Below are 14,617 nucleotides of genomic sequence, written 5' to 3'. Positions count from 1 at the left end.
CAATAAAAAAAACAAGAATTGTAATTCTGGTTAAATCAGTATCGAACGGACCTCAGAAGGACCGAGATAAATCAGAATTTATTTCCAACAAAAAAAATAAGAATAGTAATTCTGGATAAATCAGTATCGAACGGACCTCAGAAGGACCGAGATAAATCAGAATTTATTTCCAACAAAAAAAGACAAGACTAACAAGATATTTGCATCTTATCGTAATAACTGAAACTCGCATTGAACTTTTTGGGAATTGAAAATTGACTTGTTTTCTTTATTCGCTGTAATTTTGCAAAAAATGACGAATTTTCATAGGCTTTTCTGGAGAAACGCGCGTTCTCGGTGAATTTTTATGACATTTTTTAAACATCGATCTCGACGCACGACTAAGACGGATTATAAATGATTTATCACCCAACCCATGTTAATGCTTATTTGTGAGTTTGGGTTCCTGCTTTTACAATAAGTAGGATAGTTTCCAACCAGAACTCTGGGAGCAAAATGTATTGAAACATGCCAGTATTCTTCTGTTCTGTTTCTGCTTGAGAATGTTTAAGACGTTGATAGATGAGTGTTGTGTTTTGATGTACTATCTTTTCCATTTAATTTATTTTGTCGCCAGATCTCATTCCAAGTGCTCATTTTATATTTGATACGGATCAATTTTTATTACGGATCAATCTGTTGTGTTGTGTTTATTCGGAAATCCAACTGAAAAATTTTCATACGCATGAGGTCGGAAGGTGTAATCGTTTTTTTTTTTCAGTAATAATCCCCCCTCTGTTGGATATATTTGCAGCACAGTTTTCAATCGCCAGCCCAGCTACCGATTTCGATACCAAAAAGGTCCATTATATTTTATGGTACAATTTAGTAATAGCCTAAGAGCTATAATTAGGGTGTCAAGTTTGAGGGGGTGGCAAACATTCCAGTAGACGTATACGATTGATATATTGATATGATGTTTTTTTTTCAGTTGAAAGCTAGGCTTAAAATGTTGAAGTTGCTTGCCATGTTAAGTTAATTTGTTTTGAATCTGCGTTTGTAGAAATTATAAATTAATGATTAATTAGTCTCATTTTTTATAAGAACAAGATGGAAACGTAGCATAATTTCGCTTTTATTATTTTTATCTTTAAGAAGTAGGAAATTAAATTTAACTCCTAGCACTAATGCGTTGTTTTTAGTGTCAGCTTTCGCATTCCGTTCAAAATTTCCATAGTGCAACAAGTGAAAGTTTTGCCAAAAATAGTTTAAATGAACTGCTAAGTCTGTGACAGCTGAAAAATAATGAAAGCTCAATTGAAATGAAATTCATGTTTCAGGTTGCTTTGTTTAAACGCAATGTGCGACTTATGCGTACTTTTTTGGCTAGTCGGGCTTTGACCTCCGATAAAAGCGTTTCCGGGAGGTGATTATCCTCACAATTTTTGTGGTGGACATTTGGACATTGACGTTTGTGTCGTATTGAGTGCTATAGATACATTGGGATCGTCTATGGAGTCGTTAGGAAAATGGGAGACGAGTCGATCGCAGATGTTTGGGTCTAGAAAAGGTGGACCGATTAGGCTAGTGATGAGCATTTAACAATTTCGATTTTGAATTAGTTTGATTTGACATTGTCAACCACATATGATGAAGTTGCTCATTAGTAGCAAATTATCGCTTGCTAGTAATTTTCATAAATAAATAAATATTGCCAATTTATGTTCAAAAGTAGCAAATTATCGCTTGCTAGTAATTTTCGTTATAAATATTGCCAAATTAGTAAAGAAAAATTGCCTTTGTTTTGTCTTAATTTTGATAGGTTTTTGATATAATTTATGTTATGATCAACAGTGTGTATTTACAAGGGTTGAATGCCGCTCCCCCTCCCCCTCAGGTGTTTGACCCTGAAGTTTTTCTAAAGGCGGTTTGGTGCCAATATTTACCAATTTCGGGGCTGCGAGTATGATTTGTTATTTTGGTCGTCCTGGAATGAATATTGGTCAATCTAAAAACAAGTTGGGACCAAGTTCTCAAATCTCACCCTCCCCCTCCCCAGAAAGATTTGTAGATCCGCCCCTGGTTATCAACAAAGTTGAATAAAATTCAAGTCAGGTGTCGTTAAAATTTTTGTTCAAAAAGTTACAATGCTCATCATGGAAATAGATTTCTGAAGCTGGATTGGACGAGTGTGCCGCCCGTGTGTTTAGTGGTGGTACTGCAACTAACACTTCTGCATTACTTGTTCGTTGATAACAACTGTAGAAATGCGCCAGCGTCTGAACAAAACTCGGGCTGGTTTCACTTCTTCCGTAGAAGTTACAACATTTCGAAATCTACTGACAAACTACCAGTGATGCGAGTTGAACTGCACAGTAGTCTATTTGAATACAGGAAAGCTGGAATCGAGATTTTTTCGGGGATCAGTATGAGTATACCAAGACAGTGAAATTTTCGTTTTTCTAGAGAAGCATGAGTAAAAAAGATTATCGAATTATGAAGGCGACGCGTGTTTTCATGTCCTAATTCGCAAATATCTCTGCCGAGTTTCTGATTTGTTTAGAAAAAAATATAGCATGAGGTATAACAAAACTTTCCCCACTACTTAATTTTAATTTTGAAAATTGATCTTGTCAATAACGAAACTTTTCATGGGGAATTAATTGACACTTCTGAACAGCTTTTACTTGAACATACTTTACATTGTAAAATCACGCATTTAGCATCAGTACCTTTTAAAAATATAGTGAAAATGGTAAATTCTCAACAAGTGGCATTCAGTATAGCTCGAAAAAAGTGGGACTGAAATTATTTTTCAAAAGTTGTTTTCAGTTTTATTGATTTTTTTGCCTGTTGATTTTTGTGAAACAGTCGTAGAAAAAACTCTCGCTTCACTGGTCGGATGTAATGTTCGTGTAGACTGTAGTTATGCTGACTGGATTCAAGGGCAGCGGTGTTCATTTGATGAGAGTTCTCTTGGACTCACACTCACAGCTCAACTGTCCCAATCTGCAGTTCATGCACATGGTAAAGTCAAGCTTCTTAGACAGATCCACACCATGACGTGTATAAATTGAAAAAGGACTGAAATAGGAACTGACTGTCCATGCACAACATAGTGAAACCTTTGATTACATTTATAGTAGTTTTTAAGTGAGTGATAGTCAATTATTAAGTACTGATGAGTGAAGTGTAGTTTTTTTGATATTGGGTCCGTTTTTTCAAAAAGCCGATCTTGTATTTAGGCGGTTTGATTTCTTATTAGCCGCCGTTTAATTAATTTGAACTCTCCAAAGTTCAGCGCAAATGGCGTGAAAAGCGCTTTAATTTCAACATTGGGTTCTAATTTCATCAATGGATTTTAAACCAGCGGTATAATTCCCAGTGGTATAATAAAAAGCTTATGGACCTCGGTTTCGTAGGTTGGGCTGGTTTTTAATGATAGAAATGTGTATTATAAAAGATTCTTAAAAATAAAAGAGGTTCAAGTTGATACACATAGGCCAAACTGTTTCGGGTAATGTTTTGTCTTAAAAGATATAAAAATTGCAAAGAAAAACTATCGCGATTTTAATTTCCTGCACCATTAGAAATTTTACATGGAGCTTTCTAAAAGCTAGAAATAAGTCGAACTTTCAAAGAAGTCGTTCTGTAGGAACGAAGCCAGCAAAAATAAGCCAACAGACAAAAATCTTAAATAGCCAAAAATTTTCAGCTGGCAAAAACAGATTCTGTCTGGAGTCCAACTTTTGGGCTTTGTCGTCTAGCGTGGGTGTTAAAGCAACTTAGAAGAAAGCTGAACCTACAAAAAAGCGCGCTAGGAAACTGGAATTAAGCTGACAAAAATAAGCTGACGGACGATAGTCCGTTAAAGCACAAAAAAGTTTGGAAAAAAAACAGGTCCCGGCCAGATTCGAATCGAAAGCCTTTGCCGTCTCAGCCATGTGTGTTATCTCTGCGCAACATGCACCAGGTGGTTGATTGAAATTTATAATAAAGTAAGTATTTGAGTGAGTCCCGGATCCAGGAGGAGAGTCCTGTGAACAAAGTTGTTTACGGGAAAAAAGTCTGGAAGCGGTTGCAATACCTTTGCTTATCGCAAGGGTAATTATTGTTCTTGGATAAAATCAAATCTTGAAAGGCTCATTAAAAACCTTTTTTTTTTCTGTTGCTTTGAGCTTACTGGCAGTTTTTCAAACTTTCGGTTGGCTTACGTTTCAAGACTATACCAGTGCAACTTTTTAGGCAGCACATGAAATTTTCATTGTACCAGTCAAAGCATTGAGGGTACTTGGCGATACAAGCAGTATTTTTTTGTTCTGAGTTTTCTCGAAGAAGGGGAAGCAACCATGGTGTAGGGTCAGTTTTTATATTTTTTCTAGTCAGTTTTGACACCTCAAGGTAAGCTCGTAGGGAGTCAATGGTGGTCTCAAATTTAAGCCCTGTTGGTCGTTATTCCGACCTATTGGTTTAAATTAAATCCTATTGTTTGTCTATGCTTACACTAGCTAACTTTAGTGAGCTTAGTATTATACTACGACTATTCTTTTTTTCCTAACCAATGTCGCAAATATGTTGGCACTTTTGGGGCACCTTGACGGCTTTTTCATAGCATGTGTTTTGTTATTCTAATAGTAAAAAGTTGGCACAGTTGATGCATTTTAAGTTAATCAAATTAACCGAAAAAGCTATTTGTTTAAAACAACAACAATACTCGATTTCAGAATTTTTCTAACTCAAAATATCTCTCAATTTTTTGAAATCCATAATTTATACATAATGTGGCTTTATGCTTTGCGATTTGTTGCATGCAAAGTTAGTGTGGATGCCGTCAGTTTGTTACCTTCATATGCTAATAAATTGCCGATGCGATGCATCAAAAGTGGCACCGAATACAAATAGACTCAATTTTGCAAGTAATAATTTTCAATATAATAAGTGTGTGAGTGGTTGTTTATTGTAAAGCATTCGTGGCAGGGCGTGAAACTCTAATTCTCAGGTTCGAAGCCAATATCTAGCAAAATTTAAAGAATCGATGCTTGTTTCTGTTTTTCCTATTTCACCTTATAAAGCTGCTTTATTGACTTGTTCTGGCTAGTGTTTGCGAAGCACAGCTTCGCCTCTGTGTAAAAAAGACAATCTTTACTTTATTTTCTTAATACAGCGTAATTGAAACAATCTGTTCTGAATGGACAGCAACCGGATATGCTTGTTCCGAGCATTTGAAAAATAGGGAGGAACTTTGTAATCGGGTGTTTTAGTTTTTTTTTCTCTTTTTTGTTGTACACACAGAATCAGCTTCCATAATTAATCATCGGAGAGAGTAGAGTGATATATCATATTAAAGCCTTTGCAGTCGTGATTCGAACGACATTAAAAATTCCAAAAAAAGTTTCCTAGTGTCGAGAAAAATCAGTTGAAATTTTTTTGGTTTTTCATCTTAATTCAAGCGAATAAAGCAACGCTTACAATCGCTTGTTTTAATGGCTCAAAAGCTTGCAATCGCTCAATTTATAACGTTAAGACTTAGTTTTACTCGATTACCGTTAGTTTTTTGGGTATTTTAGCGCCTTTTTGGAATCAAAAACTTAAATGAATTTTTTTTTGCTTTTTCGTTTTTCTAGTCATTTTTCTACTGAAATTATTTTTCAATTGTTTTATTCTACTATGACCGTCATATATGCCTAATCTCGAAGTTTTTCGTTCAGCTCCTTTAATCGCACCAAAAAAAACGACGCCAACTTAAAAGAACTTTTTTGTTGTAATTTTTTAAGACTTCGGTCGGAACATTTTGTGCTACTTGCACAGTAACCGGCTGTCCGTGTTTTATGTAGCTACTGGGGAAGCATGAATTTGCCGCCGCACGCCCAGTAGAATCAAAAAGGCTGGAAATGGGCGGATACACCCGAGATGTGATCCAGTCTGCCTTCGGGGCTCTGAGAAGGACGATGCTGTTGCAGAGTGGCATCAAATGCTGGACAGACTACGATCTCGTTTCTTCATTGTCACACTTCAATCTAGCTACTCCTGACAAGCTAATATCTTTTAACGTATGTTGTGTTTCTTTTACTCGTGTCCGGTAATTAAGACGACTGCTATTAAGACAACAGCCGTTTTTGATGGGATTTTAAGACGACGCTACTCGCAATTCTCCGATTCTTTTTCTCAGAAATATAAAACCGTTTAAATTCGAACAGTTCATTATAATTTTATTGGCGCTCATTTGTCGTCTTGTTGCGTATTCATAGGGGTTAAAATGAAAAATCAGTATCATAGGTCCCAAAATAAAAAGCAGTCGCGTTGGGAGCTTTGAATATTGGGAGCTATGGGAATTCACTGTCGTCTTTAAGTCATGTTGTCATGGTTCTAGTTTAATTAATTGGTCCCCCAAAAATGCTGTGGTCCCTAATAAAAACCGAGGTACGTTATGTGGCTAATTCTCACAGTAAGCTTTTTTTCTATATTGCTGTCGAAACGGGTCTTGTTAGTCTAGCGGGTACGAATCCGCTTGCCAATCCCAAGGCGTAGGCTGAAAACCCGTGCTTGCTCTTCGTTTTAGAAAATAGGCGGGACCAATCATCTAAACTAGTTTTGTCACGGGACCAAACAAGTAAACTAGCACCGTCGTCATAATGTCCTGTCGTCTAATTTACCTAGCACCTCTTTGGATCTTGTTAACTATTTTCCCCCTTTTGGACCTTGTTAACTATCCCCCCTATGCATGTATTATTTTTGACAACCATTTCTTTATAAAGCATGCTTTTCAAAAATGTCAAAATATATTTGGGTTTTCATATTCGCGCGTTCGTATTTCTATTACGCACTATTTATATAATACCTACATAAAAAATTTTAATTAATTACATTTTCTGAAAACTGTTTTCAGCTATTAAAAATGTGGCAGTCAAAGTTTAATTTCTGAAATTCGAAATAGGGGGGGGGGGGGGGGGATAATTAACCAGATCATCTCTTTTCTGTATCCCATCCACCCATTGCAAAGGCGGAATCTTTATTAAGAAAAAAAAAATTGCAAATGCTTAACCGTTAAAATATAATATATTTACGTGTAGATATTTACGAATCCGCTTGCCAATCCCAAGGCGTAGGCTGAAAACCCGTGCTTGCTCTTCGTTTTAGAAAATAGGCGTGACCAATCATCTAAACTAGTTTTGTCACGGGACCAAACAAGTAAACTAGCACCATCGTCATAATGTCCTGTCGTCTAATTTACCTAGCACCTCTTTGGATCTTGTTAACTATTTTCCCCCTTTTGGACCTTGTTAACTATCCCCCCTATGCATGTATTATTTTTGACAACCATTTCTTTATAAAGCATGCTTTTCAAAAATGTCAAAATATATTTGGGTTTTCATATTCGCGCGTTCGTATTTCTATTACGCACTATTTATATAATACCTACATAAAAAATTTTAATTAATTACATTTTCTGAAAACTGTTTTCAGCTATTAAAAATGTGGCAGTCAAAGCTTAATTTCTGAAATTCGAAATAGGGGGGGATAATTAACCAGATCATCTCTTTTCTGTATCCCATCCACCCATTGCAAAGGCGGAATCTTTATTAAGAAAAAAAATTGCAAATGCTTAACCGTTAAAATATAATATATTTACGTGTAGATATTTAAGAATCCGCTTGCCAATCCCAAGGCGTAGGCTGAAAACCCGTGCTTGCTCTTCGTTTTAGAAAATAGGCGGGACCAATCATCTAAACTAGTTTTGTCACGGGACCAAACAAGTAAACTAGCACCGTCGTCATAATGTCCTGTCGTCTAATTTACCTAGCACCTCTTTGGATCTTGTTAACTATTTTCCCCCTTTTGGACCTTGTTAACTATCCCCCCTATGCATGTATTATTTTTGACAACCATTTCTTTATAAAGCATGCTTTTCAAAAATGTCAAAATATATTTGGGTTTTCATATTCGCGCGTTCGTATTTCTATTACGCACTATTTATATAATACCTACATAAAAAATTTTAATTAATTACATTTTCTGAAAACTGTTTTCAGCTATTAAAAATGTGGCAGTCAAAGTTTAATTTCTGAATTTCGAAATAGGGGGGGGATAATTAACCAGATCATCTCTTTTCTTTATCCCATCCACCCATTGCAAAGGCGGAATCTTTATTAAGAAAAAAAATTGCAAATGCTTAACCGTTAAAATATAATATATTTACGTGTAGATATTTACCTTTGCAATATGCAAGGGTATTGCAATCGGTTACTAGACTTTTTTTTTCACGTAAACACTTTTGTCCACAAGATCTTCACTTCTAGAGGACTTTTCATCTGACATGCTCAATTTCTTGAAAATTCAATTAAAAGTATTATCACTTGCTAGTAATTAGTTCAAGCTCGTTTCAGGTTGTAATTATCTTTTCAAAAACATTTCTCAGTTTTTTTCAGGTGTCTGGTTTTCGTCCTAGTTTCTGTCGGTTCATTTTCCGTTTTTTTAAACGCAATTTTTATCTGGTAGGGTTTTTATTGGTTTACTTTTTAAAGAATGGGTTTTTTTCCAATTTAAACAGTTTTCCTATAACTGAAACTTCACTACTTTGTAAATTTACCATGATTGATTTTGAGTTTTTTTCTGACAGCTTTTTTTGATCTTGTTGACTACAAGGTATAAAATGAGTATCTGCTTAACTGTTCTTTATAGGGAGTCAATTCCTTTTAAGGTACTATAGTGGAGCATATAGCTAGGAAGATAAGCTTTTTTATGCGAGGCAAAGGCACTAAGACTTTTCCATCTGGCACGACTTTTCTTAAATCTGCAAGAAATTTGTAGAACCTCTGCATATATCAAGCCCCTTCTCGCTAAGTCTAGAGGTAAAGCACGCGCCTTCGTAACAAGGTCTCGAGTTCAAGTCCCGATCGGACTTTGGTTTTCTTCGATTTTCCCGTAAGCATTTTTTTTTATGTAAGCAGTGTTCACTATAATTGATAGTCAATCTGTAATTTGTATAATTACCAACTGTTTTTGCTAAGTTACTTGTCTATTGGCATGGTTTCCTGTAATTAAATATCATTCGAAACGTTTTTGTTGATGTAGTTTTTGAATTTTTTAGAAAAAAATTCTTGTTGCTGGTTTGCGTCTGATTTTCTGTCTGTTAGCTTGCAATGCTGAATTTGTGTTGTTTCGCACGTGATGTGAAGCTCCGTTTTGTCTGTGCAGATTTTTTTGGTCAATTTTTTTTTTCAATGATACTGCAATGGAAGTTTGAAAATCATTTGTTGTACCTACCGTTTCACTAAATGTAAAGAAAATGTGATGTAGGGTGATTTTTTGAGAAGTTTCAAGATATATTGAAGCAAGTTCGTAGATTTTATTTTTTTGATATCAAGTTATAGTATTTTCAGTTTAGATTCGAGCTGGAAAGCATTATTTCGAGAGATGGTCTAAATATTTCGGTCATAATAATTTCTAGGCGGGGTTTGGGAGGGTTTTTCTGGATGAAAAAATTGTCTTGCTTCTGAAAGATTACTAGCTTTGGAAAATCGTAATTCTTTTGTCGATGAATTTATACTTTCAAGATGTTTGTCAGGCTTTTGCATACCTACAGCAAAAAATCGACAAAAAAGTTATTTCTTTAGGCCTTAAACAACTTCCTTTGCATCAAAATACTTATACTTCTAAATGCGCCTTATTTCTGTATGTGCGTTTCAGGTGAAATTGCTGTTGGTTATTCGCGACGGACGAGCAGTTGCTCTTCGCAGCGCGTTCGGATCAGGCGAAGATGAACAAGTGCGCAGACATAATTTCTCGTCTGTATTTCGTACTTGGAATATAGACGTTGAGAACCAATTGAAGCTGTGCGATAATATTTCAAAATCTGCACCAGTTTCAGGTTGTCTTAAAGTGTTTTACGAGGAGCTGGTTTCTGACCCAGAGAAAGTGTTGAAAGAGGTGGCTTCTTTTATTGGTCTGTCTTGGGAGACGACTTGGCTTCATCATCATGAAATTATAGGGAAATCACTGAAGCTTTATCCGTGAGTTTTCAATGGTCTGCATGAACATAATGATTATTTTTCTGGTACGAAGTTGAATGCTTCTTTCAAACAGGCTGGCCCTTGGTGTATTTTTATAGACAGCTCTATAAAAGTCATTATTTGGTCTATAATTTTTTGGAAGTATATTTTCTAGTAGAGGCTTCATGACTTCCGTTGTTGAATGATGCTGGATGCATCATTGTCTTTTGAGGGGTTAGTTTTATATTTTCTGAAAGTTTTTGTACAAAAATATATAGTTTTGGGCCAGTACAATAGTGCCGAAGTGCAACTGTGCCGAATATCAAGTTGTGCAACAGTGCCAAAAATTGCTGTAAATTAGTTCAATCGATCGAAGTTGATAAGACGAAAACGGGGTTCCCACCTTTTTTAAACTCTAAACAACCTAACTCCATACAATTTCTCTCCCTACCCTTTGTTGCCTTATCAAGTTAAAACCACTTCATTTTAAAATTACTTCTGTAACTTAACCCCGCTTTAATACAAAATGAAAAGAGAACTTCCTTCAAAGGGGATTTCTGTAAGCATCAAAGAAAAAGCAAGAAAATTTTGAACCTTTAGAGGTAACCATTTCGCGCTACTTAATTTGTGTTAGTTATGATTAGAAATGACCTTGCCAATATTTCGGATTCTTAACATGATTCGAACCAAAAATGAGCAATCTTTCAACGAACTTCAAAGGACCGCAATTAATTAAACCTTCTTTGACTAAAAATGGCGTAATTTTTCAGACATTTTCCACCGGTACAGAAATTTAAAAAAGGTCCCACTAATGCGAAAAAACTAAAAATCGTTCAATTTTAGAATCATTCTCGAGCTTTAACTTAACACGATCGCTTTGTTCAGTTTTTTTGATGTGTTGGCACATTCAAAAAGCCCCATGTCCCAACCTAGCATCCCGAAAAAAGGGCGATGTTCCCGGGATTGAATTTCTAGTGCACGAGTCAAGTTCTTGCGTTAAGTACGTCTTCCGGGAGTCTGCAAGGAAACGTTTTTTCAAAAAAAGCTGAACAAAAGTTAAGAACGATTTAAGTTTGTATTTTAAAATACAAATAAAATAAACAAAAATAAGACGGTTTACACTGGTTTAACACAAGCTAGATTTAACTCTGAAAAAATGCAGATCAGTTTTGGTTTCGTCAACGAACATAATGTTTCGGAATTTTTCATTTAATCAGCGGTACTTTTTCTTGGTGAATTTATGGCCGCTGGTTCCAAAGGGAGGTTGGGAATAAAACTTCAAGGTTGGGCAACAATCTTTTATATAGATAGAGCCGAAGTATAGACGCAATTCGTCACTTTTTTCAGTTTTTTTTGGTTTCTAAACAGTTTGTCATACATTCTGATTTCCTGAGCAATCATATCATAGGACTCGCCGGTCTTTTTTCTTCAAAAGTCTTTACTTTTTTTCATTATTAAGGCCATTGCTAAATCGTGATTTATTTTTTACTTCACTTTGAGACACAGTTCTTTGATTTTTCTCATGTAACTTTGTGAGAGATAGAAAAAACAACCCGATAAATGCGCTCGAGGGATTTTTTTTGAAGGACTGAAGAGCAGTTTCGGCACTGTTGATCACACCCGTTTTTTTGGCTCAAAGGCCAATAAGCCAAATACAAACATTTTCATCAAAAAAACTTTCAAAAAATATAAATTTACCCTTGATGTTGCTGAAATGAATTCACATTCTGATTGTTATTTTTTTTATTTTGAGTTGATTTTAAATTATGCTATGAAGGTTATTGTTCTGACCATTTGAAAAATGATGACCTTTTATTCGAGTACCAAAATCAGGTACCAGAAATAATCATCAGACTGGGTTGTGTGGTATATCAATTTAAAGCCCTTCCGGTCGTGAGTCGAACATAAAAAATTTTGAAAAATTTTTCTGTGTCGAGAAAATCCAGTTCGAGCCAGTTAGGTGAGCGTACAGTCTTACAATGGCCTATTTAGGCCTATATTGAGCCGTGAAAATGTATTTATACTCGATTAAAGTTAGTTTTTTAGGGCCAATTCGGCAATAAAATTCTTCAAAATTCAAAAACGACAATTTTTGGATTTTTTCAACGTTTTTTGTTTTATTAGTCATTTTTCTACAAAATGTGTTTTTTCCAAATGGCCTGTTTTACTAAGATTGTCGATTGTGCCTGAATTCTTTTTTCGTTAAGATCTTTTTATCACGCCACGCAGAAAAAACTTATATTTTTTAAGACTACGGTCGGAACATTCTGTGCTAATTGTATTTTTTCAGAAAATAGTGACCAGCATGATTTTACTGGTTAGTATTGCGCTGAAAAAATTATCAACATCGAAAGCGAAGCAAGTAGGGAAGAGATATGACATGACGCTGTTTTTTTTTTCAAAGCATTTGGTCGAGTGTGGTATCGTGTTGAAGCCATTTCAATCGTAATTCGGATGCTCCGACTATTATTGATAAATATTTCTGCCGAGAAAAAGTTGTTCGATTTTTGTCAGCTAGGTTTTTTTGCTCAAACGGGTTACCAAGCGTTAGCAATTTAGAGTTGTGACGAAGTTTTCAATGATGAAGAGCGTTTTTACTAGGAAAATTTTGGGCAGAAATTTTGTTTTTGGTTTAGCGACTATCTTTTCTGTCGTTTGTCAGGGATTTGGAAGAAGTTGACAAATTGATGAGACCAATCAACATGTTCTCATATAGACGGTGGGGGAGTCTCATCAGGAACGACACATTCTCCGTCAACTCTAATTTTCTCAAGTACGAACACTACTCAAGCATGCTAGCCAAACTCGGCTACATCAAGGCGGTCGGTGATGATTTCCGTTTAAAATTTTTATGACAGCCACCAAACAAACCATCAAGGGTTTTCGCAAAGAGATCTAAGATTTAATCAATAAAGCAGGCAGATATTGAAAATAAGAATAACTGGTTTTTCAACATTTTTTGTAGAATAATCCATTTATTTTTCCAAGCTTTCACGAAACACCATTATGGTCGTATTTGGAATTTTTTGGAAGGTTTTGGCATCAAAGGGCTTTTATGTACCTTAAGAATGAATTCAAAGTTGAAATAGCACCGAATCTCTCAGTGACTGGGCCGAATCCTCTCCTCCTCCTCCTAAATCTTTTTAAGTCCCTCTTAACTGGTTATGAAGTTTTCTGAGACATACTTACTCAATTAATTTTGGAGCAAAATGTGAGTTCGTGTTGTAATTTTGGAATTATTAAAATGAAGAAATAAAATTTATCACCACTGTACCCAGGCAAATTCAAATGCCGATTCGGATGCTTCAAATGGTGCTGATATTATGCCAAGTGAATTGGTTGTATCCAACGAGCGACTGATTCGAGAGAACAATATGTTATACTCCAGTCTGTATTGGAATACACATCCCTCGGAGGGATACCTTCTGAGGCCGAAGCCATACGCCTGGAGATTGATAGACTCTGTTCTATTCTGACATCAGCAAAGAGAATTGGTCACTTCATTCCCATCATGGATAAGAGTCTGGGTCACATATCTTTTGGATAGGAGAATATTTTGGGCAATTTTGTCTGAGACACAAATGTCCGGACACAATTCAGATAGGTAGTATATGTACGCCAGCTGAATTGTAAACCAGATAACATAAAAACCCACTAGCCGAAAATGACAGGAAGTTATAAAATTTATGGATAATTATTACGTAAATGATAGAAACTACATTGTTAATGGCCAATTTTTGGTTTGTTTTTTGTTCGGTTTTTCGGCTCTCGGGTGATGATATTGAAACAAAAGAAAAGAAATTTGGGTGTGTTTAAAATTTTTGGTTGTAAAGAGATAGAAAAACTGGCTCGATCAAATTCGACATTCGATGCATTTAAAAAGCTTGTCAACATTGGCTTTTAGTCCTTTTTGAAATTTTTGCTATTAGCATTAAAATGCAAAAGCTTTTTTTTGTCAATGAATATGTAAAGTGAGTTTACATCCGGACAAAGATAAAATTGAGCTTCTAATAAATGCAAATATTCTTTGATTTGGCTTGTCTGTAACTATTATTCCATGTGATTCAGAATGCGATTCAGTTTTTAAAATGTGATTACTGGTTTTGTAAAACAAAAACCTTTATCATCTACATAGACCCGTCTTCAAGATGTTATTTGAATGTTTTAATCTCTCCGAATAAACCACCAAATTTATCCAAATTGCCATTCACGGTGCTAAAATTTCAGCTAATAACGCGCCTCTGATTACACTGTGGACGAGATCCATGTGGTTCCTGTAATTGTATATGTGTATTGATTATTGACTGTTGAGTTTGATCTAAATTGTATCATATGCTTAAAAATAAAATGAAAGATAGTTTTTTGTATAATTATGTTGGCAAAAGCCCAAGGTACAAACCAACAGTAAAGTTTAATCTCCAAAGACAGCGAATTTTGAAATAAAAAGTGATTTTTGTACCTAATGTTAGTAGCGGTCACACGTGACACGTTTTTTTGGTTTAGTTTTCAGGACTGTTCTCAGGTAAGATTTTTCTCAACTTACCGGAATCTTAACTTACCCAAACCTTAACTTACCCGAAACAATAGATTAATTGAAGCTCAAAGCTGATTGCTTATTTTTCTTTTCGGGAATATAAGATCACTAAACA

The 14,617-nt window shown here is 35.4% G+C and overlaps 1 protein-coding gene across 1 annotated transcript; it reads left to right on the top strand.

Annotated features, from left to right (window-relative positions):
* Positions 1-1,323: 1,323 nt before the first annotated feature.
* On the top strand, positions 1,324-14,296 carry LOC134848366 (protein-tyrosine sulfotransferase 2-like). Its single transcript, XM_063865777.1, has 7 exons — positions 1,324-1,562; positions 2,146-2,332; positions 2,899-3,006; positions 5,814-6,029; positions 9,667-9,989; positions 12,631-12,790; positions 13,247-14,296. The coding sequence occupies exons 1-7, from the start codon at positions 1,492-1,494 to the stop codon at positions 13,442-13,444; spliced, it is 1,263 nt and encodes a 420-aa protein (XP_063721847.1). The 5' UTR covers positions 1,324-1,491; the 3' UTR covers positions 13,445-14,296.
* Positions 14,297-14,617: the final 321 nt, after the last annotated feature.

This window comes from Symsagittifera roscoffensis, chromosome 6, assembly GCF_963678635.1.
Source record: "Symsagittifera roscoffensis chromosome 6, txSymRosc1.1, whole genome shotgun sequence".
In the NCBI taxonomy this organism is placed as follows: Eukaryota; Metazoa; Xenacoelomorpha; order Acoela; family Convolutidae; genus Symsagittifera; species Symsagittifera roscoffensis.
This window is presented reverse-complemented; position numbering and strand designations above follow the sequence as displayed.